This window comes from Eubalaena glacialis, chromosome Y (assembly GCF_028564815.1).
Source record: "Eubalaena glacialis isolate mEubGla1 chromosome Y, mEubGla1.1.hap2.+ XY, whole genome shotgun sequence".
NCBI lineage: Eukaryota > Metazoa > Chordata > Mammalia > Artiodactyla > Balaenidae > Eubalaena > Eubalaena glacialis.
The window spans coordinates 6,124,876-6,151,480 of record NC_083737.1 but is presented as its reverse complement, the minus strand read 5'-3'; the positions used below and the strand labels follow the sequence as shown (position 1 = coordinate 6,151,480).

General features: G+C 49.1%; 1 protein-coding gene across 1 annotated transcript; it reads left to right on the top strand.

Annotated features, from left to right (window-relative positions):
* The first annotated feature begins 1,246 nt into the window (after positions 1-1,246).
* LOC133082904 (granulocyte-macrophage colony-stimulating factor receptor subunit alpha-like) lies at positions 1,247-23,476 on the top strand. Its single transcript, XM_061179576.1, has 12 exons — positions 1,247-1,291; positions 7,898-8,005; positions 8,475-8,617; positions 9,641-9,764; positions 13,153-13,282; positions 13,375-13,547; positions 15,800-15,933; positions 16,438-16,467; positions 17,165-17,300; positions 18,833-18,929; positions 20,759-20,840; positions 21,581-23,476. Exons 1-12 carry the CDS (start codon positions 1,255-1,257, stop codon positions 21,674-21,676), a joined length of 1,290 nt encoding a protein of 429 aa, XP_061035559.1. The 5' UTR covers positions 1,247-1,254; the 3' UTR covers positions 21,677-23,476.
* Positions 23,477-26,605: the final 3,129 nt, after the last annotated feature.

Below are 26,605 nucleotides of genomic sequence, written 5' to 3'. Positions count from 1 at the left end.
ACATGCATGGGGTATTGTCAACGGGAAAGTTGAGCCAGCCTTGGTGTCCAGGCTTTTTATTGGGGTCAGTCAGGTAGCACGGAGCGTCCACATGGCTGACCTGAGTTACTCAGTCACCAGCCCCTCCCGAGGTCCGGATGTGGCATGAGCCACAATCCCATCATAACTCACATTGGAGCACAGACCACTGGGCGTGACCCAAGGCTCTAGGCAAACAAGGCAGGATGTTCCAAGGGTTCATAGGCGACCTCCCAGGAGCTGGTCAACGGTCAGACCTTTCTTTGCAGTGGGCAGGGTGTGGACCACCCAGGGCCGCTGAGGTAACTCTTTACTACCCAAGTATGTTCATTCTGCAGCCACTCAAATCCTGTGAGAATCAGGAACAGGAGTCCCGCCCGGAAGGGAGCTCAGGAGAAGGTCCCCTGCTCAGATTTTCAGATCTCTCCCTTGAGGCCGACCCCTACATCCGACTCCCTGATGGACGCCTCCCCTTCATGGCTCGTCAGGGAAGCCAGTTAAACATGGCAGGACTGAGCCTGCCCCCAGCTCCATCCCCTTTGCCTGTATCTCCTCTTTCCCTAACTCTGATCCGGTACCAGCATTCCTGCATCTCTGAAGCCCGAAGCCCCAGTTAGCTTGGGAGACATCATCTCTCCCTCACACCCAGGATGTGGTCCCGATGGAACCCCACACCCACTCTTGTCCACCACCTCATGTCACGGACCCTCCTTGGGGACATCCAGTGCTGCGTTTGTGTCCCCAGCCCCCATGACCCTTCTGTTCAGCCTGGTCCCATCATGAGCGGGAAAGCCACTTCCTACCCACTCTGGCTGGTCTTACATCCCTGGGATACTGAGGAAAGTTCTGATGGATTGAACAGAACTGGGCTGGTTCTGAATGTGAGCAAGGGGGTATTCTCCACCGAAGACATGAAGACCCACCATGGTGTCCACTCCGAGAAGAATGGCCTTCTCCACGTCAATGATGAAGACGGGCAGTGAGACGAGAGACCTACCTGGTAGCCGGTCTGAGCCACCTCCTGAGCCACCTGGTTGAACTTTAAGGAAGGTGACCTTCTCTGTATCTATGGGGAAGGGGGGCAACTCCACCATGAAGGTTTCCCAATTCCTTATAATGAGAAACACCACAGACGGGGGAGGAAATCAAGGAGGAAAAAAAAAAGGAAGATATTGAGCCGAAATGTTCTTGTCACGCAATCAGACAAGGAAGAGACTTAGTTGTCAGATCGGCCAGATGTGGGAGCGTCAGGCAGCAGCATGGAGGAACGCAGGTTGGCAGGGGCGAGCGTGGTACGGTGGGGCAGTCCGGTCCCCTTGACCCTGGGGTCCTCCAGAGTGTCCAGTCACTAGGGGACCTTTTGTTGCTGCTCTGGGCAGCTGGCACTCCGGGCGGGTGAGAACTTGAGGGTGGGCACTAAAAACTGCTGGGTGGAGGGCACCGAGGTGAAGATGGTGATCGGTGATGGGTACATCTTGTAGCACGTGAAGCTGCGTTTTAAGGTCTGAATGAGTCCCGGGGAGTCAGCCAGCTTGCAGTGGGTGTTTGTGGAGTTCCCTGTACAAGCCTGTGCCTGGAACGTGGCTTGGATTTAGTCCAAAGGCTCGGGTGGGACGCCTTCGTGGAGCTGTGTGTCCTGCAGAGCAGGTGGCCTGCCCGGGTTACAGGTGCTGTTGAAGAGGGTGGCGTTGCATTCTGTGTCTGTGTGTTGCCCGGTCACAGTGATGTGTGGCACCCCCCAGGACCACAGCGAGATCAAAATGCCAGCTTGTGCAAGGGTCACCCATGGACCCATACCCCCTCAAGGTGTGTCCTGTGTGCCTCAAATTTGAGAGATGTTGTTCTGAGACATGGTCTCAGCGCCTTCTTTCCAGCTGACATCTGTGTAAAGCTGAAATCTTGAAAAGAGGAAAGAAAACCCAGCCTGGTGAAAACCAAAAGAAGAGGGAAAGTGGGTACAAAAGGCAAAATATGGCATGATTCCATTTATAGGAAACAACCAGAACGGGCAAATCCACAGAGACAGAAAGTGGGTTCATGGTGTCTGGGGGCTGGGGGGAGGGGGATGGGGAGTGACAGCTCAGGGGACGGGGTCTCCTTTTGGAGGAATGAGAAGGTTCTGGAACCAGACAGAGGTGGTGGATACACGTTATGAATGTGCTAAGTGCTGCTGAGCTGTACGCTTTAAAAGGGCGAATTTTATACCGTGCGAATTTTGCCTCGACTTTAAAAAAAATCAAGGCAACAAATAAAGTAAAAGAATGAGATTTCACTGGACTTTGGTCTTCTGGCCGCTTCTGCGAGGGTACCAGGAGCTGCCTCATTGGACGGGGGTGAGAATTAAACCAGGTTATGTCTGAACATGATACATCATAGCAGTAATTATCTCATGCTCTGCGTGAATTGCCCTCTGGAGGTTTTCTCACCGTCCTCGACCAAGAGCCGGGGGCTGCGGTGAACTGATGATTTAAAGCAGCAACCTTTGTGTGGATTTCTGTGTCCCTTTGTGGTGTGTGAGAACTTGGTTGGTTTTTTTTTAAGTCAAGTTTACAGAAGTTTCTGGTTTTGCCCCATCACAATGAGCAAGAAGCCAAGGGGGGTTCAGTTCAGAGGAAGCTGAATGGGGAACCGGGCTGTAGGGTGTCGATCAGTCTAAGATAGTGTGTATCCTTGGGTACCCGCTGTGTGTCCACCCCCCTCCCCGAGGCAGGTACGATGCGAGGCACTAAGGAGGAGAAAAGTGCGCCCAGGAAGCTGACGGGACAGAGGGCCAGGGGATGAACGCAGGTGCTGTAACCAGAGGACTAAGAAGCTTCAGACTGTGGCCCTTCCGCGCCCCGCCCACGGCCCATCCCCCGTCCTGTTCAGTGAAGCTCAGCTCAAACCGCAAGGGCATTGCACAAATTGCGGATGTGAAAATCAAGGCAAGGCAAGAGTCGCTGTGGGTGTGCACTGACCCAGGAAGGTCCTCTCCTAGAGCCTCTGGGGTGCAGCCAGAGGGTGCCCCGGCCCCAGCACAGAGGATCGGGGACAAGACCCAGAGGAAAGCTGGGTGGTCCAGGGTCCCGTTCGCAGGTGGAGGAAGCTGGGTGCTTTCCCATCGTGGGAGGAAGGCAGGAGATGTCAGTCAGGTGGGGAAGTTGGAACAGGTCTGGTCTGTGGCTTTTATTTCCTCTCCGATAGCAAGTGAGGTCCCAGGGGGCGGGGGGGGGGAGTTGGGGGCAGGAATCTGAGGCTGGGTGCTTGTCTCCAGGTGTGCGGTGGTCCAGGTGTGCACACCTGAAACAGGGAGTGGGTGGGGTCCTCCATCGTTGGGATCCAGCCAGGAGGAGATGGTGAAGGTTCAGGGAATGTATTTCCTTTCTCCCTCTTTCCCTCCCTTCCTTCCCTCCTCCCTCCTTCCTTCCCTCGTCCCTCCCTTCCTTCCTTCCTTCCTTCCTTCCTTCCTGGCTCCAATAGATGAGCCAGTCCAGCCTTCAACAGAGGAGGTGGGAAAGGAGGCGCGTTCATGGAAACAGCGAATTAAACGTCGGAGGTGCTGGCGCTTCTTAGCAGAGGCAGCTGGGGTGTGAGGAGAGGGTGTCTGGTGCTTGTGGAGCACAGCAGGCTTGGGGCCGTCATGAACAGGTCTCCGAGAGGGGGTGTCCAGGTGACACCGGGCGGGGGGACTGGGCATGTGAAGGCAGCTGGGGTGAAGGGGAGGGCCTTTGCTGGTGGAGATGGCTCACGGAAGTCGGGAGATCCCCCTTGTACAATAGATGCCAAAGTCACCCGGGGTGACACAGGCAAAGAGTGGAATGGCGCGGAGGAGTTGGGCCAGCGGTCTGCTGATGGCGGGTCCTGTAGGTCGTCCGAGAGCCTTGGCGGAAAGGGGAGGAGCCCCCTTGGTGCGGCTGGAGCCCAGGAGGGAGACATGAGAATGAGGAGATGGAGGTCCAAGGGGTAGGCGTGCTGGGCATAGTGGGAGGGGCCTCCAAAAAGCAGAGGCAGGACAGGGTTGGACAGAGAAGGAATGAATTAGGGACATGCCGGGAGGAAGGAAGGAAGGAAGGAAGGAGGGAGGGAAGGAGGAAGGGGGGAAGGAAGGAAGGGTGGGAGGGAGGAAGGAAGGGTAGGAGGGAGGAAGGAGGGAAGGAAGGAGGGAGGGAGGAAGGGATGGAGGAACAAAGGAAGGAACAAAGGAAGGAAGGAAGGAAGGGTGGGAGGGAGGGAGGGAGGAAAGAGGGAGAAAGGAAAGAAAACTTGTGGTCATTTCTTAGGGCAGCCCCCAGGAAACTAAAACAGCAAGAGACAGAGGCTGCATTTAGACCAATAGACTCCATAAATCCAAGGAAATTACAGAAAATGTGATCATGCACCATAAAATGCAGAGAGAGAGGGCCCTCAGAGAAAAGATGAAGTGTTACAAGGATGGGATTCCTGGCAGCACGAAGAGGTGAGGTGTGGCCTGGCAGAACTTAGCGCAAGAGAAGGAAAGAGGTAAGGCCACATTCCAAGTCCCAGCAACACCAAAAAATGCATCACCGCAACCAAAAATACTGCTGGGGAAACGATGAGCAGAGTGGCAGATGCCACCCCAAACCCAGCCGGAAGACCAGGTGTTTTCTGTGGAGCGTGGCTTTATCGGAACAGAGCATGGTGCTTTTGTAGTACTCTTTTTTTGTAATGTTAATTGACTTTGTGTAAGGCAGGTGTAGGTTTACAGAAACATTAGGTGGAAAGTACAGGGGATTCCTACGTACCCACTTCCCCTACAGATAGTTCCCCTGTGATGGACACCATTCACCAGTGTGGTACATCTCTTACAATTGATGGAGCAAGTTGGACACATGATTCTTGACTCAAGTTCATAATTTGCATTAGGGGTCAGTCTTGGTGTTGCACATTTTATGGGTGTGGACAAATGTACGATGACCTGTATCCATCATTATATACAGCGTCCTGCAGAGCAGTTTCATTGCCCTGAAAATCCCCTGTGCTCCACTTCTTCATCCCTCTTCCTCTCTTAACCCCTGGCAACCACGGATCCTTTTACTGTCTGCACAGTTTTGCTTTTTCCAGAATGTCATAGAGCTGGAATCATGCACTACGTGCCCTTTTCAGATTGGTTCTTTTACTTAGTCATATGCACTGAAAGTTCCTCCGTGTCTCTCTGTGTACTTACTGCTTCTATTTTTCTGTTTTGTTCCTAATGACTCTTTTTAATGGTTGCAAAACTCAAGTTTTAAAAAATATTCTAAGATCTCAAAAAATGTGTTAATATCATAAAGGAAACCTGAACCCACATTTCTTGTTCCACTCTCCCCAAATCCAGTCTGATTAGTAAGAGAAAGTCAGAGCAATAAGACACTAAGCAAAGGGGCTGTAATTTTCCCCAAAGCATCTTTTTTTTAAAAAATAAATAAATAAATAAATTTATTTATTTATTTATTTATTTTTGGCTGCATTGGGTCTTCGTTGCTGTGCACGGGCTTTCTCTAATTGTCGCGAGCGGGGACTACTCTTCGTTGCGGTGCGCGGGCTTCTCATTGAGGTGGCTTCTCTTGTTGCGGAGCACAGTCTCTAGGCACGCGGGCTTCAGTAGTTGTGGCACATGGGCACAGTAGTTGTGGCTCCCGGGCTTAGTTGCTCCGCGGCATGTGGGATCTTCCCGGACCAGGGCTCGAACCCGTGTCCCCTGCATTGGCAGGTGGATTCTTAACCACTGCGCCACCAGGGAAGCCCCCCAAAGCATCTTGTAATCACAGTGATGTGGCAGCCGTGGCTTCATGGGTCACCTGAGTCACGCATTCCACGTCCTGATCCCCGTATGATCGACAGAAAACGTCCCCCAAAGAGGTCCACGTCTGATCCCCCTGTGGTCGACAGAATAACGTCCCCCAAAACACCCACGTCCTAATCCCTAGAAACTTTGGATATGTTACCTTACGTGACAGACAGGACTAAGTGAAAAGTACTGAGATGGGGGATTATTCTGGATTATCTGGTTGAGCTCAGTGTCATCCCAAGTGTCCTTATAAGAGAGAGGCAGTGCTGTGATGATGAAGAAGAGGTTGGACTAATGCACTTTGAAGATGGAGGGGGGACCATGCACCCAGGAAGGAGGTGGCTTCCGGAAGCTGGAAAAGGCAGAGAAATACATTCCCCTGTAGAGTTTTCACAGGGAACCAGCTCTGCCAATTCCTTGATTTTACCCCAAAGGGACCCTGTCAGACTTCTGATCTCCAGCACTGCAAGAGATTAAGTTTGTAGTTTTTAAAATGCCAAGTCTGGGGCTTCCCTGGTGGCGCAGTGGTTAAGAATCCGCCTGCCAATGCAGGGGACGCGGGTTCAAGCCCTGGTCCGGGAAGATCCCACATGCCACGGAGCAACTAAGCCGCCTGTGTGCCACAACTATTGAGCCTGCGCTCTAGAGCCCGCGAGCCACAACTACTGAGCCCGCGTGCCACAACTCCTGAAGCCCGCGCGCCTAGAGCCCATGCTCTGCAACAAGAGAAGCCACCGCAGTTAGAAGGCCACGCACTGCAATGAAGAGTAGCCCCCGCTCGCCGCAACTAGAGAAAGCCCACATGCAGCAACGAAGACCCAACGCAGCCCAAAATAAATAATATAAATAAAAATAAATTTATAAAAAAATTAAAAAATAAAATGCCAAGTTTGTGGGAATTTGTTACAGGAGCACAAGGAAAGTAACACAGGCCACAGTTTTCTTCGGGGGCAGGAAAAGCTCCCCAGTTTCCACGCTCTGTGGGGAACTGTACATCCATGTCAGGCTCAGCCCCTACAAACTCATGACGTCTGTCTGATTTTGTGTCTGTCTTTCTGCTCATTTATCAACACTTCCCTCATCGGGTGTGAATAATGAAGGGATCAAAGTGTGAAGCAAGCTTGTGAGAGAGAGAGTCTCCTAGCATAACGATAATATAAATAAGTGACAAAATGTCCTTATGTATCAATATTATTTATAAAATTGTTCATATTCATACAAACATGAATTATTTCTATATAATTCCCATTATATATACAATTTTATACGAAGATATATATTATAAATGAAGAGATAGATTTTGTAAATAATACATAGGGGAATTATATAATAACGTATATATGTATATAAATGGCTTATATTTTCTTTACATAGACCATCCCTGCTATTCTGTTCCCACCTTCAGCAGCTGTTCCAGGGGCTACACCTGCTTTTAGCACAGTCTGCTCTGGAGAAATAATCCACTCAATTTGTAAAATGCGTATCCAGCGCCCTGATACCCATATGCTGGGGATGCATTTCTGGGGATAGAGAAACAGCTATGGCTGGGGGCTTACAGTCTCTTAGGGCAGAGAGAAAGACACTGCACGGAGGGATTCCCATCCACAGACTCTGATAACCATGTTGGAGACTCAGGGTTTGGGTTTCCCCAAATGCACTACATGGAGGGACCCTCATCCTCAGGCTCTGGAGAAAGGATGCTGAAGGGTCAGGTGGAGGGTCTCCCACTGCATGAAGGAACCCCACCCTCGGGCGCGGTACATGGCCTTTCATTGCCTTTGACTTGGGAGTTATCCCCCCACCCCCCGACCCCTGCCACCAGGTTACAGACCAGGCGGGTGGGCAACTTGCCCAAAGTGATTCAGAGGGTAGCAGGGAAGACCGGACCTGGTGTTCAGGCTTGAGGACAGGCTCTCGGTTCTGGGGCCATCTCTGAGGCTTACTGAAGCCTGAGGACCCTCTGTGGGCAGCAGTGATCCAGGCTGGCCAGGTCACCATGCTGACCATCCCCCTGGACAGAGTCCTGTGTTTTTCCCCTGGACATCCCCCCAGGGAAACGTCACTGGTCTCCATGTCAAGACCCCCATGAAAGCTGATTTTCTCTTCCCCCAGCACTTGCACGTCCTTCGGGCAGCTCCATGTGTGCCCTGGCGATGGCCGCTCTGCTCTCCATGCTGCTGGCGCCCTCATTCCTCCTGAGCCAGGAGCACCGGAATAAACGTACGAATGTGCTTGACCTCGTCCTGCTGCCCCCATTCCCGTGACCCTGGGTTCTGGGGGACACATCCCAGTGCCTGCATCTAATTTCATTTTATCCTCGTATGCAACGGTCAACCAGCATCACACCTCCTGCTGTGCTCACCCTGCTGGTGATGTGAATGCTCCCCCACCCGTTCTGCAGACACAGGTGATGGAGGCCGGCTCCCTCCACTATGGCAGGATCTGAATAAGTAGCCTTTGCTCCCTCCTGCTTGGTTGGTCTTGGTTTATTTCCACAGTGGACATCTCCCCTTGCAGAAAGGGCAGGAAGGAGAGGTGGGAAAGGGGTAGGGGGTGGTGAGGATGTGAGAGGGGTGGGGGGACAGTGAATCCCAGCCCTGATCTCTGCTCACAAGACGTGAGACGCATTGGTTAAGGGAGAATGGAGACGGGAGGAGTAGTTTCTGACTCCTGAGGCTGTATGTTTCAGATCTTCCAACCGTGGAACAGAACTCCAGCCTAAACGTGAAGTTTGACCCAAAGACGACAAAATTAACTTGGGACTGCCAGGAAAACGCTACCTACGGGGAATGTGTGTTGATTCACAAGGAGAAGGGACAGATTAAAAAAAAGGTAAGATGGATTGGATGTGCTCAATCACTGTTCTTTGTAGAGCTCTCGTCAAGCAGGACAAATAAAAAACATACGCGTGACATTGGGACACATCACAGACTCATGGTTCGAAGTGCACCAGCAAAGTGCTGCTTGTGTCCAAGATGTGTCCACTGGGCTGATTCCCTGAGGGAACCCCATTCCTCCCTCAGGCATCCCTATTCCAATTAGCCTGGGGGCTCCTGGCTGCCTGCAATGGCAGCCTTTTGCTCAGTTGGTCCACCTGCAAGACTTAATCCTGAGAAAGAAATAGTATTAGCTCTGCCTGTTCAATGGAAATAAAGTAAACAGACTGACTTGGATACAATGTAAACGTGACACCTGTGAGAGAATGGTGGGTATGAGATAGGACAAGAAAAGTCAATCCCATAAAAGAGGGTGTGAAGTTCCCATACGGTTTAAAGGGATGAGGGCTCTCACATTAAAAGCTGAGCTCTGGGACTTCCATGGTGGCACAGTGGTTAAGAATCCGCCTGCCAATGCAGGGGACACGGGTTTGATCCCTGGTCCAGGAAGATCCCACATGCCGCAGAGCAACTAAGCCCATGCACCACAACTACTGAGCCTGCACTCTAGAGCCTGCGCGCCACAACTACTGAGCCTGCATGCCACAACTGCTGAAGCCCTCGTGCCTAGGGCCTGTGCTCCGCAAGAGAAGCCACCGCCATGAGAAGCCCGCACATCGCAATGAAGAGTAGCCCCCGCTCGCCACAACTAGAGAAAGCCCGCACGCAGCAACGAAGACCCAACGCGGCCAAACATAAATAAATAAAATAAATTAATTAAAAAAAAAAAAAAAAAAAAGGTGAGCTCTATTCTGACCTTCTGAATGCTGCTAGTTGGCATCTTCCCAAAGAAGGTACCTGGGGGAGATGTCACAGAGGGAGGTAGATGTCATCACAGGGTCAGGGTAGGAGCAAACGACATCGGGATGAAACAAAAGAAGGCTGGTTCTTAATTCACTGACTGATGACATCTTTTCAGGTCAAAGACAAGGAATGTCAGTGCACTTTTCAGGACTGTTCTCTCCATGGGGGAGTCACGCTCACTGTCGAAGTAAATATCAACCAAAGACGAATTTCAGAAACACTGGTCTACCCGAACCCAGGTAGGGAAAACATGGTGGGGATCCTCCCCCTCCCCATGAGCATCAGGGCACATTCCCCCACTTTTCTCTGCTCTATGGAGATAGAATTGACACATAGGAATTGCATATATTTAAGATGTCCATTTGGTGGGTTTGTTTTTTTTTTTATCTTTTTGGCCATGCTGCACAGCTTGTGGGATCTTAGTTCCCAAACCAGGGATTGAACCTGGGCCCTCAGCAGTGAGAGCACTGAGTCCTAACCACTGGACCCTCAGGGAATTCCCACATTTGGTGTTTTGATGTACGTATACTTCGTGAAATGATTACCACAACTGAGCTATTAACGTATCCATCCTGTCACGTAGTTTTTTTTGTTTTTGTTTTTGTTTTTGTGGTGAGAACCCTGGAGATCTACTCTCTTAGTGAATTTCAAGTGAACAATCCAGTATTTTAACTATAGTCACTATGTTGTGCGTTAGATCCCTGGAACTTACTCATCTTATAGCTGGATATTTGTATCTTTTGATGAACATCTCCCCATTTCCCCCACCCTCCCCAGCCCCTGGAACCCCCATTCTATTCTGTGTTTCTATGAGTTTTCTTTAGATTCCACATATAAGTGAATCATATAGTATTTGTCTCTCTCTGTCTGACTTATTTCACTTAGCATAATACCCCCCAGGTCCTTCCATGTTGTTGCAAATGGCAGAATTTCCTCCCTTTCATGGCTGAATAATATTCCTCTGTGTGTGTGTGTGTGTGTGTGTGTGTGTGTGTGTGTGTCACATCTTCTTTATTCATTCATCTGTTCACAAAAACACTTAGTTTATTTCCATATCTTGGCTTCTGTGAATAATTCTGCAGTGAACATAGGGATGCAGATATCTCTTTGAGATCCAGATTTTATTTCCATGGAATATACACTCATAAAAAGGATCGCTGGATCAAATGGTAGTTCCATTTTTAATTTTGGGGGGAATCGCCACACTGTTTCCCATAGCGGCTGCACCAATTTACATCCCCACCAACAGTGCACAAGGTTTCCCTTTTCTCCACATCCTTGCCAACACTTGTTATTTCTTGTCTTTTTTTTTTTTAATTTTTATTTATTTATTTATTTATTTATTTATTTATTTATTTATGGCTGTGTTGGGTCTTCGTTTCTGTGCGAGGGCTTTCTCTAGTTGTGGCAAGTGGGGGCCACTCTTCATCGCAGTGCGCGGGCCTCTCACTATCGTGGCCTCTCTTGTTGCGGAGCACAGGCTCCAGACGCGCAGGCTCAGCAATTGTGGCTCACGGGCCTAGTCGCTCCGCGGCATGTGGGATCTTCCCAGACAAGGGCTCGAACCCGTGTCCCCTGCATTGGCAGGCAGATTCTCAACCACTGCGCCACCAGGGAAGCCCCTATTTCTTGTCTTTTTGATGAAAGCCATTCTGGCAGGTGTGAGGTGATACCTCATTGTGGTTTTAATTTGCATTTCCCGGACAATTAGTGATGTTGAGCATCTTTTTAGGTACCTGTTGGACATTTGGATGTCTTCTTTGGAAAAACATCTATTCAGATCCTTTGACTGTTTTTTAAACAGATTATTTGTTTTTTAAAAATTTGTTTTTCGCTATTGGGTTGCTTGAACTCTTTATATATTTTGGTTATTAACTCCTTATCAGATACATATGGTTTGCAAACATTTTCTCCCATTCCATAGGTTGGCTTTTCGCTGTGTTGATTGTTTCCTTTGCTGTGCAGAAGTGTTTAGTTTGATCCAATTCTAGTTTTCTACTTTTGTTTTTGTTGCCTGTGCTTTTGGTGTTAAATCCAAAATATCATTGCCGAGACCAATGTCAAGATGTTCTTTCCCTATGTTTTCTTCTAGGAGTTTTACAGTTTCAGGTCTTATATTTAAGTCTTTAATCCATTTTGACTTGATTTCTGTATGTGGTGTGGGATAAGGACCCAATTTCATTCTTCTGCATGTGGATATGCAATTGTCCCATCATCATTTAGTAAAGACACTAATCCTTTCTCCCTAGTGTGTTCTTGGCAGGTTTATCAAATATCAGTACACCGTAAGTGTGGGGATTTATTTCTGGGCTCTCTAATCTGTTTCAGTTATCTCTATGTCTACTTTTATGCCATCATAGTACAGTTTTAATTACTGTAGCTTTGTAATATATCTTGGGATCAGGCAACATGAGGCTTCCAGCTTTGTTCTTCTTGCTCAAGATAGTTTCTGCTATTTGGAGTCCTGTGGTTCCATACGAATTTTAGGACTGTTTTTTCTTTTTCTTTAAAGAATGTCATTGGGATTTTGATAGGGATCACATTGATCTATAGATCACTTTGGGTAGTATGGACATTTTAACACTATTAATTCTTTCAGTCCATTAACACAGGGTGTCTTTCCATTTATCTGTGTCTTTTTTCATTCATTTCCTTCATCGATGTCTTATAACATTGAACTTACAAGCCTTTCACCTCCTTGGTTAAGTGTATTCCTAGGTACTTTATTCTTTTTGTTGCTCTTGTAAATGAGATTTTTTTTTCTTAATTTCTGTTTCAGCTATGTCATTGTTACTGTGTGGAAATGCCACTGATTTGTGTATGTTGATTTTGTATCCTGCAACTTTACTAAATGTATTAGTTTCAATATTTTTTTTTTTGTTTAGTCTTTAGGGTTTTCTACATATATGATCATATCATCTGCAAACAGAGATCATCTTACTTCTTTCTTTCTGATTTGAATAACTTTATTTCTTTTTCTTGTCTAATTGCTCTGGCTAGGACTTCAGGTACTATGTTGAATAGGAGTGGTGAGAGTGGGCATCCTTGTTTTGCACAGGATCTTAGAGGAAACGCTTTCAGTTTTTCTCAATTGAGTATGACATTAGCTTTGGGATTTTCATATTTGGCCTTCATTGTGCTGAAGTAAATCCTTTTTATACCTATTTTGTTGAGAGTTTTTATCCTGAATGGATGTTGAATTTTGTCAAACACTTTTTCTGCATCCATTGAGATGATTATGTGGTTTATCTCTTTCTCTCTGTTAATGTGGTGCATCACGTTGATTGATTTGCGTATGTAAAATCATTCTTACATCCAAGGGATAAATTTGACTTTTAACGTGCTGTTGGATATGGTTTGCTAACATTTTGTTGGGGATTTTTACATCTATGCTTATTAGGGATATTGGCCTGTAATTTTCTTTTCTTGTGTCTCTGTCTGGCTTTGGTATCAGAGTGATGAGTGATGCTGACCTCATAAAATGAGTTAAGAAGTGTTCCCTCTTCTTCTCTTTTTGGGAAGAGTTTGAGAAGAATTGGTATTGATTCTTCTTTGAACCATGAAGCCGTCCGGTCCATCCCCCTTTAAACTCCATGTACAAATTATTTTGTTTCTGTCTCTTCCCAGGTGGGGAAGGCACAGCTGCCCAAAACTTCTCCTGTCTTATCTACAATGCGGATTTCATGAACTGCACCTGGGCCAAGGGCCAAGCAGCGCCCAATGACGTTCAATATTTTTTGTATATAAGAGACTCAAAGTAAGTGTTGACCTCATGTAGACAACCCTGAGAAATACAGTGAAGAAAGAAATATGCCCTGATTGTTCTCTGAACACTTTGGAATCCTACAGGAAAAAAATCGAAAGAGAATGTCCTCGTTACCTAAAAGACTCGGGAACCCACGTGGGATGTCACCTCCAAGACCTCTCGGGATTAACTTCGTACAGTTACTTCCTGGTTAATGGTACCAGCCAAGAAACAGGAATCCAGTTCTTCGATTCGGTTTTGTTGTTAAAAGAAATAGGTGAGAGCAACCACCTGTGATTTAACCACTGCCTAGTAGGTCCGACAGAATTTGCGTTGAAATCTGCGTAAGTTTCCTGGAGATGCTGTAACAAATGATCACAAACTGGGAGGCTTAAAACAATGGAAATGTATTGTCTTGCAGTTCTGGAGGCCAGAAATCCAAAATCAAGGCATTGGCAGGGTTGGTTCCTTCTGGACTGTCTGAAAGAACTTCTGCTCCCATGCCTCTTTCCTAGCTTCTGGTGATGGCCAGGAGTCCTTGGCTTATGGATGCATCATTTCAATCTCTGTCCACATGTCCATCTTCCTGGTATATCACAAATCTCCCTTCCTTCCTTTTATACAGACACCAGTCATTGGATTTAGGGCTCATCTTATCCAGAATGACCTCATCTCAAGATCCTTAATTACTCAATCAAACATGTCCACAAATTAGAGAGACAGCCACCCGAGAAGAGCAGGCATGGTAGCTCCACACCCTTTGCCTATGCCTTGCCCAATGCATCTCTTCTGTCTGGCTGCTCCTGAGTTATGTCCTTTTATCGTAAAACAGTGATCTAGTAAGTAAAATGTTTCCTGAGTTATGTGAGCTTCTCTTGCAAATTAATCAAACCCACGGAGGAGGTCAGGGGAATCTTTGATCTATAGCAGGTCAGTTGGAAGCACAGGTGATGACCTGGACTTGGGATTGACATCTGAAGTGGGAGGACTGAGCCCTTCACCTGTGGAATCTGACGCTATCTCCAGGTAGATAGTGTCAGAATTGAGTTGAATTGTAGGACACCCAGCTGGTGTCAGAGAATTGCTTGGTGGTGTTGGGGGTCGGAGGGAAGTCCCACACATCAGAACAGGGTGCAGAATCCTAAGTCCGGATCACAACGATGGGCCAGAGGAGTTATATCCCTTACTTTGTTCTAAGCTGGAAAATCCAGTGTAAGTATCCTAGGGATAGAGCATCTCATCTCGAAAGTTAAAGATGATCAGATCTACTCGATGTGGACGTGGAGTCCATGAGATTCACAATCACAAGAGAAGCTTCACACAGCCAAGCTGTCCAAACAGACCTTCAAAAGTTCCAACAACAGAATTGAGTCTCAGCTTTTAGAATGGAACAGACGCCTGTCAAAATGCAGTCAGATACAGAACTCCCATCCTGTTGATTGCTGGCATGCACCGTCTTGGGGTCACTGTTTGGATATCTGTTCAACGATGAAGGACACTGAAGTTCCTTGACCTTTTCAGACATGCATCAACTCCCCCAGTTGGAAAACATGACTTTGCTAGCTCCATGTGGACCCGATTCCTCCCAGCCCCCATCTTTCCCTCCTTCCCTCCCTTTGGGTAACCTGCTACAAGGACAAGTGTACACCCAGTTGAATCTACCCAGATGCCACCTCCTCTTTCTCTCCTTAGAATCTGACAGTCCAAGCCCCTCCACCCACCCTGGACCGCTGTGAATTCACTTCTTCTGCTTTTTTTTGCCAGCTCTTTCTCTTCTTTCTAGTGCTCTGCTCCAGGCTGGTCTCTTGAAGATACTCCCGTATGCCAAACAATGTCTTCTCTTGAACGCCAGCCCCCTCCTTCTACCTGCAGGCTCCCTGATCCCATAGGATAGTCCAGGCCTCTTAAGGCTAAAGACATCTCAAATCAGCCTCTCTCCTGCCCTCCAAACCCATCACCACCTACCTCCCCAGGTCTTCTTTTTTTAAAAGTTTATTTATTTTTGGCTACGTTGGGTCTTCGTTGCTGTGCGCGGGCTTTCTCTAGTTGCGGGGGCTACTCTTTGTTATGGTGCCCGGGCTTCTCATTGCGGTGGCTTCTCTTGTTGCGGAGCACAGGCTGTAGAGTGCAGGCTCAGTAGTTGTGGCACGTGGGCTCAGTAGTTGTGGCTCGTGGGCTCTAGAGCACAGGCTCAGTAACTGTGGCTCACGGGCTTAGTTGCTCTGCGGCATGTGGGATCTTCCCAGACCAGGGCTCGAACCCGTGTCCCCTGCATCAGCAGGTGGATTCTTAACCACCGCACCACCAGGGAAGTCTCCCCAGGTCTTCTTGAACCCAAACTTCCTCCCTTCTGCACATGGTGGCCTCATGATTGATCATCTTCCCCAAGAGCCAACACTCAGACCCACCCCTGCCTCCCGGTGACCTTGGGGAGCTACCATCAATGTTGGGAAGGCAGAACTGGGTCTCCTCTCTGTGGTCCAGGGGAAGCATTCTGGATTAGAGGTGTCTGCTGGGTTCTCATTACAGAGCAATACAACCCACCCAACAATATCACTGCGCACTGCAACGAATCACACTGCTTCATCCAGTGGGAAAAGCCCAGGACCCGGAAAACACTGTCCATCAGGGAGTTCCAGTACCAGCTGGATATCCAGAGACAGGTGAGTGGACACTGCTCCAAGCAGGGCACCACGCCTCAAGAAGCTTGGCAGCCACCCCCATGACCCACTGTGAGGACCTGGGGCACATGAGGTGGGCTCGGAATGGGTGAACATCTGGGAAAATTCAGGGTCTGCTGCAAGCCCACCTGGACCCAGTGTAGACAAGGAGGAACCCTCTCCCTATGTCCACCTGGACCCAGTGCAGACAAGGAGGAGCCTTTGCTCCAAGCCCACCTGAATTCTTATTAGGATCCATTTCCAGCTGAGGTTCTAGAAGGAGCCATGAACAGGGGCACCCTTCCTCCTGTGGACACGTTCCGTCCTTCTGTGTGGGGTCCACTGCAGGTTAGGGGGGACAGAAGGAGCTCAATCCTTTGTTGGGCCCTGACTGTTTCGGTTTTTCCTGACTGCACTCAAAGGGGGAGATTGGATGAGACCTATGAAAAACTTTCAAAATGGAGAGAAATAAACATTCTATTTTGGTTTGGGTTTTTTTTTTTCTAGAGTAATACCGGAAGCAGTAGAAATCAACTGGTGAGTTACAACTCTGACCCAAAATATCACCCTTGTAGCTTAAGCGTACAGTGTTGGGCAATGGACACATGCCAACTGCAAACTTGGTCCAGCGGTGGCCAGGATGGGGACGGGGTGAAAACCAGAGGATGGAGGTTCCCTAGAGTACCGTCCAGTCAGTGATATAGGGGCACCATCGAGTAGCCCCCTGGATGGGGTCTCCCTCTTCTATCCATGTTGGTCAAGGAAATATTCCTTGGAGTGTCAAGGAAATGATGTCTTCTTCCAAAATTCCTCTCGAGGTTGATCATCAAAGTACTTTTTGTTGATCTTTTCTAAGTTTCACCACCACTCTGACCTCAGTATCCTCCTCTGTCCGATGAGGAAGTTGAACTTGGTCCTCTTAACATCCTTTACAGGGGCATTATCCATCCATGGGTCGGTTCATACCCACTGTAGCTCTTGAATCATTTCTGCATCTATACTTACGATCCTAGCAACCCAGGAGTGGTTACTCGGAAAATGGCAGAATCACTCATTGTCATTATTCCCTTAAGCATTCCTCCCAAGTCCTCAGGACGTAAAGTACCACATTCATGCCCAGATTGGGAGAGTGTGGCTTTGAATCTTTCACTTCAGTTGGGCAACTGAAAAGACACCCGCACTCTGTTTCTCAACACAGGCAACAACTCTGTCTAACTTTCTGTTTTCTCCGAAGATTGTGGTGTCTGGTGACTCGGGGAATAAATACAGCTTTCCGAGACTGGGGTTCAGAGCCAAACATACTGTGAAGATCAGGACGGCAGATGCCCGGAAAGCCCACTGGGGTGCCTGGAGCCAGCCAGCTGAGTTTGGTACGTGTCCCAAGATCATCACTGGACAGATCCTGGCATCCTGAATTCACCTCTGAGCCATTCTGGGAGGGGTTCCTGCCCACTGGCCCCTGCAACACTGTTCCCCTGGCAACAGCAACGGCTAGTGAGAGGGACCCTTTAAGAATAACTAAGAGCCTTCCTAAGCCTCCGCCCCACCAGGAAATGACCCATCCCTCCTGGTCACGCCAAACAGCCATCAAGGTCCACCTCTGGTCAGGATACAGCTCACATCCAAACTGGCTCTGTTTCTTTCTAATCGGGGGAGGGCTAGCCTGACAGATTTTACTGCCTTCCTCCTTCTAACTTTGATTAGTTGGCAACCCTAAAGCCAATCTGATACTTAAGAGTCTACCTTCCCTTACATCCAGTCTCAAACACCTTCAGTGTTTTAGCAAGCATAGTACGCATATGTTTTTGTTTTTTTTTTCTGATCCAAGATCAATGCCTTTGATGCCTGCCGGTGTAGAATTTATGAAATGAAATAAGGATTCAGCAATATTTCATAAGCTGGAAGGGACAGCTGAGTACAATAAGGAATCGATTTGCCATCTTGCATTTGTCAGTGGGTTCTTAGCCGTGACACCAAAAGCAGGAATGATAAAAGAAAAAAATAGGTAAACCGGACTTCATCAAAAATGAAAACTCTTGTGCATCAAAGGACACGCTCAAGACAGTGAAAAGACAACCCATGAAAGGGGAGAAAATATTTCAAATCGTTTGATAAGGGCCAAGCCTCCGAAGCATATAAAGTATTCTGAGAAGCCAAGAACAAAGACACTGACAACCCACTTCAAAAATGGGTTTAAAATATGGCCCCCCCACCACCACCAAAAAAATAAGAACAGACAAAAAGAATAGACTTTTCCCGGAATAGAGTTCCAAACAGACTTGGCTGACTTCCATGTGACTTTTTGGTTTCACTTCCCCTCTGGAATATGCACTTTTGACAATTAACATGTTGCTTTAAAACACAACAACAACAGCTTTGTGTAATAGGTCACATTTCATCTGTTCATATCGAAAAATCTCACAATGGCGGCCCTTCCATCAGGTTATGAGGATCCTGATAGAATTGGGGTTTCTCACTGGATTTTTAAATATTCACAGACCAAATGTGCCCTGTTAGAAAAATAATGTACTGTAAAGAGTACTTATTCTAAATGGCACACGAAATTAAAGCTTAAGAATAGATGGGACGCGATTTTGTTTAAAACCGTATGCCTGGAAATGTGTATTCATCTTTTTTTGGTCCGTTTTTAAATTGAATTCTCCGTCTTTGGGTTGCTGTGTCTTAAAATCGCTTTATGTGTTTTGGACGTGACCCCGGGGTCGTGTTGTCTCACGAACATCTTTTTGTGAAAGTTGCAGGACTGGGTCCTTTCTCTAGATGTCCGTCCTGCTCTGGGCGTGTTTCCCCCTCCGCGAGCTAGTGAGGACAGCAGCTGGCTGAGTGGTGACACCTCATACCCCGGCCCCCGGCGTACTTGGCGTGTTCCCCTCTCTCTCCCCAGGCTCTGCAGAACCAGAATCCAGCCTGGTGCATGTCTACCTGCTGGTGGTCCTGGGGACCCTCGTCTGTGGCCTGACCGTCAGCTGCCTTTTCAAAAGGTAAGCCCAGGTCGTCCTAGGTGGGCATCCCCGTGGTCAGCGGAGCGGGCCGGTGTTTACTCCAAAGGCAGTCCCAATCGGCTGGCAAAAAAGAGAGGGCAGCCTGCAAACACCCCAGGCAGTCCCAGCAGCCAATTGGCGTGTGGGTTTTCTGGAGGAAAACTTGTCTGGAAGAAGGGAAGGAAGTTGGAGAGATGGAAAAACACCCAGGAGAGAAACAGCTCTGATGCTGCATCCGTCAGTGGCAGGCGAGCTGGCAACCAACACGGGTCTCATCCTGCCCCCAGACTCCTGCCGGACACTCCTCACAGCTCTGCCTGCCTTCAGCCCCTTGGAGCTTCTGGAATTCTCAGAATGTCTCTCCTCCTCTGACTTTCATTTCCCCCAGCACAAGTTATTCAGCCCCGGCTCCCAGACCACTGCAATCAGCCTGTCCGTGGGCACCTCTGCAGTCATCTTTCCTGTTGTGTGACCCTGGCATCACGCAGGGTCTGTGGCCGCCGGGCAAATGCTTTGCAAGGAAGCATGAACATGCAGACTAAAGTTGCATGTGTACGATATGACACACTCTGCAAAGCATGGGGAGATTTTGCACCTGGAGACCCTCCTGCAGGATGTGGGGATGCTGTGGGCATCCACCTGCGGCCCCTGTCCTGATGCCCCTGTCCTGGTTGGGCGTCCCGTGCTAAATGTCCCCCAGGACCAGGCAAGACACTGGTCTGCCCTGTGAAAGCAACTGCGAAGCACCCCTGTTCCCAGGGACACTGGACCTGGGAGCAAAGAGGCGTTTGGGCAGCCCGGCCACTGGCTGTGGTGACAGGGACAGATCTCATGCCTTACACGGAAGACTTATCTTAAAGAAAAGCTGTGTGAGTTTCCTGTAGCTGCCGGCACCAGTGACCACAAGCCAGAGGCTTCAAACAACAGGAATCCATCCTCCCCCATCCTGGAGACCAGACGTCTGAGGTCAAGGTGTTCCAGGGCTGTGCTCCCTCCAGAGGCTCCAGGGGAGGGTCCTTCCCGCCTCTTCCAGCTTCTGGGGGCTCCAGGCGTCCCTGGGCTTGTGGCCGCATCCCTCCCGTCTCTGCCTCCATCTTCCCGGGGCTTCTCCTCTGTGTCTGTGTCTCTCCTCTTCTGTGTCTTAGAAGGACCCTGTGATTGGGTGTAGGGCCACCCTCATCCAGGAGGACCTCATCTCAGACCCTTCACTACATCACATCTGCAAAAACCCCGTTTCCAAATAAACTCCCGTTCCCAGGTTTCAGGGGTCAGGAGTTGAATATACAGGAGTTGAATATATTTGGAGGCTACCTTTCAGCTCAGTACAACCTCTCCTGATGATGTCACAGGATTGGAGGTACCATTCGTGTGGTGAGAAAGAAAATAAACGCCCCTGTGAACATGCAGCAGGATTGGGTTGCTGTGGGACCATGGAATATGCTGGTTAAAAGATAGCATTGAAAATACGTGACATCAACAGAAGACGGCCCAATCTGGAACCGTGGGCTTCAAGGTTGGATAAGCCTCCTGGTCTTTAAACACCAGAGACCCCAGACTCCTCCAAGCTGCCGGAGACTGGACATGTCCCCCACTCCCATCCCTGTGCCCAAGGGAGTGAGTGAAGGTTCTAGAAAGATCCTCACAGAGTCTGTCATTTTCTCCACGGTCTAAGCCTGGAGTTGGTCCTTCTGTGATTCTTAAAGGAAATTGTTCTGAAGAAATGAGCCTGGATGGCGTGTTTGCACGTGACATGACAACATGCCCCCTTTGGGTGCAAGAAGGAAATTGGGCGTCTAGGTCTTTTCTTCACACATTTCTTGTCTCACCAGGTTCCTAGGGACACACAGGTTATTCCCGCCAATTCCACGGATCAAAGATAAATTGAACGATAACCATCAAATCGACCACCAGGTACATATGGGGTGGGGGGCAAACCAGGATGGAGAAGAGGGAACAGGGACCCCAGAATCTCAACTGTGTCCACCCAAAGGGGTCCACAGGACGTGGCTGCCATCCCGTGTCCTGCTCACTGGCCTTCTTCAGGGGTCAGGGACTGGGGTTTTACCTGCGAGCTGTGTCTGCGGAAACTGGGTGGGGGGAGAAGGAGGAGAAGGAGAGAAGGAAGATGGGGAGGGAGAAAGAGAGAGGTAGAGACAGACTGAAAGGGGTCTGACCAGATCTCCGGGAGGGGACAGCTCCCAGAGAGGATGAAAAAAGGACAAGGGACAAGGGAGACCCCCATACGTGAGACCCCCCCCTTGGGTGCACCCATCACATCTGCCTCTCCATGGGGAGGGGGCTACATCTACCTACTCCGCTGTCTGGCATCATATCCCCCAGCTCTCAGCTTGCTCACCCCCATTCTTGAGCTGGGCATCTCTCCTCTCAGGAGCACCGACCCACACCCTCTCCAGTTCCCTGGGACCTCCAGGGTCCTGCGCACCACAGGGGGCCAGGACGAGCCATCTCCCACTCCCCTTGAGCTCCGGGTGGCCCTAGCGTGCATGGTACCCTAGGCTCAGATGTCCCTCCCACAAGCTCATCTGCCAGCTGCAAGGTCTGACGCAGAGACCCGTCTCTGATTTCTAGCTAAACCCCCCCATGGCCACTGCTTACGGGGCTCCTGACACCCCCATCCTTCTCCCCATCAGATCCTCTGGGAGAAATTTACACATGATGTGGGAAAAGGTGACAAGGAAGAGGTCTTAGCCGTGGAAGAAGTCACAGAAGCCCCAGCGAACGCGTGAATTCCAGATGTCTGCATCCCCGGGACTTTCTGGAAGTTGTTGGTTTTTTTACAATTTCTTTTCATGTTTTTTCAATGTTTTGCTTACTTTTTTTGAATGTAGCTTTTTAAAATTGTTTTGAGCATTTTTCTAGCTTTCTGTTTTGTTTTGGTTTTTTTACTCTAAAAAATAATGTGATGTTTTGCAAAGATGCTTTTGTAGTTGGAGGGATGGTTCGAGGCCCATCGATCCTGACCACGTAATGCGCCTTCCAGCTCCTCCAGGGAAACACCATCCCTTCCTCACAGGGAGGGGTCCAAGCCGCTGCTGGCCGCTGGGGATGGGATGAGGGTCTGTGCCACCGCCCGCTTCCACTGGCAGAAGATTCTCATCCTCTTTTTTTCTCTACTGGCTGCAGTGTAGAAAGGAATGGCTTTCCAGTGGCTGCTCTAACAGGACCACAATTCCTGAGTCGACACGGTGGGAGCCTATAGCTTGTAAGCCCTCCCGCCCGCTTCTTACAGGGATGCTTGTGGACTATGTCACACCCACCTGGCTAATCCAGGACCAAGTGCCCATCTCGAGAGCCGGGACTTAATCACATCTGTAAAGTCCCTTTTGTCAGAAGGCAACATTTTTATAGGGTCCAGGTATTAGGATGTGGACCTCTTTGGGGACATTATTTTGTCCACCACACGGAGATCAGAACCTGGAGGTCCTTGGGGACATTACTCTGTCCCCCACACGGAGCCCAAGGAGGGGAGCTTGGTCGAGCGGCCGTGATGGGCGAGCTCAGAGCCGCCCTCACTCCTCCGAATTCGCACCTGACCCACTGGGCTCTGTGCCCCCTCCCCATACCTGCCCTGTGCATTCCTCCCGTCTGACTTGGATCCTAAGTCAAAACCAGCTGAGTGGGCTTCCTCAGTGGCGCAGTGGTTAAGAATCCGCCTGCCAATGCAGGGGACACGGGTTCGAGCACTGGTCCGGGAAGATCCCACATGCCGCGGAGCAACTAAGCCCGTGCACCACAACTACTGAGCCTGCTCTCTAGAGCCCGCGAGCCACAACTACTGAGCCCGCATGCCACAACTACTGAAGCCCGCGCGCCTAGAGCCTGTGCTCCGCAACAAAAGAAGCCACCGCAATGAGAAGCCCGCGCACCGCAACGAAGAGTAGCCCCCGCCCGCCGCAGCTAGAGAAAGCCCACACGCAGCAACAAAGACCCAGTGCAGCCAAAAATACATAAATAAAATAAATAAATTAAAAAAAAAAAAAAGAAAAGAAATAAGAAAAAAAACCCAAAAACCCCAGCTGAGTTACATGCTTTATCATAAACCAGCAAAGTCTTTGTTTTCAATTCCAGTCTTTGCCTGAGTCCTGTGAGCAGTTTTAGCAAATTATCAACCCTGCGGAGGCGGGTCATGGGAAGCCCTGATTTACAGCCAGTCGGTCAGAAGTCCGGGCTGCCCGGGACTCCCAACTGGGGGTCTGAAGGGAGTGGGGTCTGGAGTCTTGGGGAGCCGGTTGTAGGTGTTGGAAAATGGCCCAGAAGACCGCGCACACCCACATGAAAAACACAGCAGCTGAGCGTTTCACTGCACGGAAGTCACATCTCAAGAGAAATGAGTTATTTATGTCTGTGAGTCTGTTTCTGCTTTGTATGTAAATTCATTTATTTTTTAGATTCCAAAGTGATGATAACAAAAGGAGAAAGGAAGCGGGGGAGGGGATAAATTAGGAGTTAGGGATTAAGAGATACAAACTACTATACATAAAATCGATAAGCAACAATGATTTACTTTGTAACACAGGGAACAACATTCAATATCTTGTAATAACTTAGTGTGGAAAATAATCTGAAAAAAATATATATATATATAACTGAATCACTTTGTCATACACCTGAAACCAACACAACATTGTAAACCAAGTAGACTCCCATATAAAATAAAAATTAAAAAAGAAACTAAGGTCATTCTAATGGAAAAAACCGAATTCTTGGACTGATGCCCCAGGCACTCAGCACCTAATGCCCCTGTGTCGTTCTGTGGCCCCGGCGGCGATCGGCTGCAGCGTCCCACCCCATCCTCTCCCCCGGAAGGGCCCCTGCAGGCGCCTGCCCGTCTCTGCCACCCGGGAGGCCCGGCGTGGACCCTCCTGGTGGCTGGGTGGTTTGCACAATGGTGCCCCTGTACTCACACGAGGGGTCAGCGGCTGCAGAGACAGGCTTTCAGGAACCTGCAGGCCACAGCATTGCCCAACAGGATGTGTGAGGCTGGCACAGCTGGGGTGGTGGGATTGGTCCCAGCGACACAGCCGTCTCCCCGGCATCCTCTCCCCGTGGGAGGGCAGAAGGCGAGCATGTGCTTCCTGGGGACCCCTCTCGGGGCAGCTGTGCAGCTGCCTAAGTCGCATCCGTAAATAGACAGTTGAGGCACTCGGTCAGCAGAGACTGACCGGGCACAGATTCACGCACCGGGCTCTGTCCTAGGATCACGGGGTACCACAGGGGCACTGGGAGGGGGAGACAGGAGAAAACTCCCGCCCCGATGGAGCTCTCCTCCTGCTGAGGCAGCCGACCATTGGACAGCAGAGAAGGACGTGGACGGCGTGTGAGTGACACGTTCCGGGGGCAGAGGGGAGACGGGGCCGTGTGTGGCTTTGGAGGGGCTGCCAGGGAAGGATCCTGGGAAATGTGGTATCCGAGGAGAGCCATGGACTGATGGGGAACTCCGAAGCATGTCCCAGGGATGATCTCACTTTGGCATGAACCCTGCCACGGGGTTCTAAGAGAAGGACTTCAGGGTCACCACACGCCTGCCTCTCTCACGCATGGTTCGGCTGTCATCCCTGATTCCGTAATGCCTTCACACAAATTCCTCAGCTCTGTCTTCACAAAATCCCGGGCGTTGCCGATGCATCTTTTTACAATTAGTCTTTTTGCCCCAGGGACCAAAGGTCCACACGTGGCCCATGGATGCGTTTGGTTCACGCATCTCAAAGCTCTTGGATCTGTAATGGTTTTCACTTTCCACCCTGGAAGTTGTCTTCTTATGCCATGCATTTGAGCAGGCAACCGGGTCACTGGTCCAGGATGTGGCGGATTGCTTGAGCTTGTTCTGTAACCGTGGCATTTATCCTGAGAACTCTGATTTGCGGAAGAAGCTGGTTTCCCTAGAGTTGGATGGTTGGCTATTTCCAAGCTACGTCTACTGGTGGCGATTCCCCTTGTTCCCTGAGCATTTATGTGTCGGGGAGCAGTCAGGGGTCTGCAGACCCGCTGTGGGGTTATGTTTTCTCTCCTACCTCTTGTGTACTTTGCCTGTATCCTCCATAGGGCTGGATGCATGATGCCCAGAGCAGCTCCCAACCAGTGAAGTCTCATCTACAGCCTTGCTGGTAGGTCAGCTCTGCTCAGAGTGACTTTGAAACTGTAGCAGTCAGTGTTCTACAGAGAAACAAGACCAATAGGATGAAGATTTATATTAGATAGATGATAGATAGATATGATAGACAGATAGATATCATAGACAGATAGGATAGAAACATAGAAAGACAGACAGATATCATAAATAGATATGATAGAAAGATAGATATAGAAAGATAGATGATAGATATGATAGAAAGATAGATGATAGATAGATGTGATTGATATGATTTGTAGATAGATAATAAATAGATGATTGATTGATAAATAGATATTGAGATGATTGGTACATAGATAGAGACAAGATATAGGCTATAGATATAGCCATACACATAAACATAGATATGGAGCTCTATATGGATACACAGAGGGAGAGAGATATTCATATATATGTGTGTATACATATAGATAGATAGATAGAGAGAGAGAGAGAGAGAGAGAGAGGAGTAGTTTATACAGCTGGCCCTCTGTATCCACAGATGCAGAACCCAAGGATATGGATGGCCAACAGTATACGTATGGAGATATATATATGAGTATATATCTATATATAGAAAGAGATATGAATATGCATATCTATATGGAGATATATATTTGGAGAAAGATAAATATATATATATGGCGATAGATATATATATAAATGCAAAGAGATTGATTTCAAGGAATTGGCTCACATGCTTATGGGGCTGGTGACTCTGAAATCTGCAGGGCAGGGGGCTGAGCTGGAATTTCAGACAGGAGCTGATGCTGCCATCATGAGTCAGAATTCCTTCTTCTCTAGGAAACCTCAGTGTTTGCTGTTAAGACCGTCACCTGATTAGACGAGGCCCACCGCCATATGGAGCATCTTCTCTTTACTCCAAGTCAGCTGGTTGTGGACTTGAGTCACACCTAGCAAACACCTTCCCAGCCACCCCCAGGTAAGTGTTTGAATGAGTGGGGCTGTCACCTGGACATCCGGACACATGAACTGATCACCACAGGAACATTCATGGCGGGTGGACACTGCGACATGTCCTCACCTGGGGCCGTCCAGGCTCTGGTGGGTCACTGTGCTCTTCCTGGGGACTGCCCGCCAGGAAGATGGACACCTGCCCCCAACGACTGTACCCCCAGCACCTGTCCAATACATCACCACCTCACTCCCAGTGCCCCAGATCCCGTGGGGCAATCCCTATGGGCCATTCCTTCAGGTCAAGACCTGTCATCAGAAAGGAAGTGCCGCCCAGAAGCCTGAGAGACTAGACTGCCCTCCCCAATGATCAGACGTCCGTCTGCCCATCCGAGGGCGAGGGTAGAGGAGGGGACATCTGTGCAGTGGTGGTGTAGCAACAGCATCAGGGCACACACAGGGTTGAGAGGGGGACAAAGGAACTCGAAATTTCCTTCCGCTTTGAAATTTTGCCCTAGAGTGGTCCAGATGGGGAAAAAAAATTCTACGAACAGAAAAAAAAAAATTTCTGGTAACAGCTATCCAACAGCAAACAGTGGGTACAGGGCCGTGCAGAGAACATGGTGAACTA

Coding starts and splice junctions, on each gene's coding strand:
- LOC133082904 (XM_061179576.1), top strand. CDS start 1,255: ATGTGGGAGCGTCAGGCAGCAGCATGGAGGAACGCAG. Junction 13,283..13,374: donor TTGTATATAAGAGACTCAAA/GTAAGTGTTGAC, acceptor GGAATCCTACAG/GAAAAAAATCGAAAGAGAAT. Junction 18,930..20,758: donor GTCAGCTGCCTTTTCAAAAG/GTAAGCCCAGGT, acceptor TTGTCTCACCAG/GTTCCTAGGGACACACAGGT.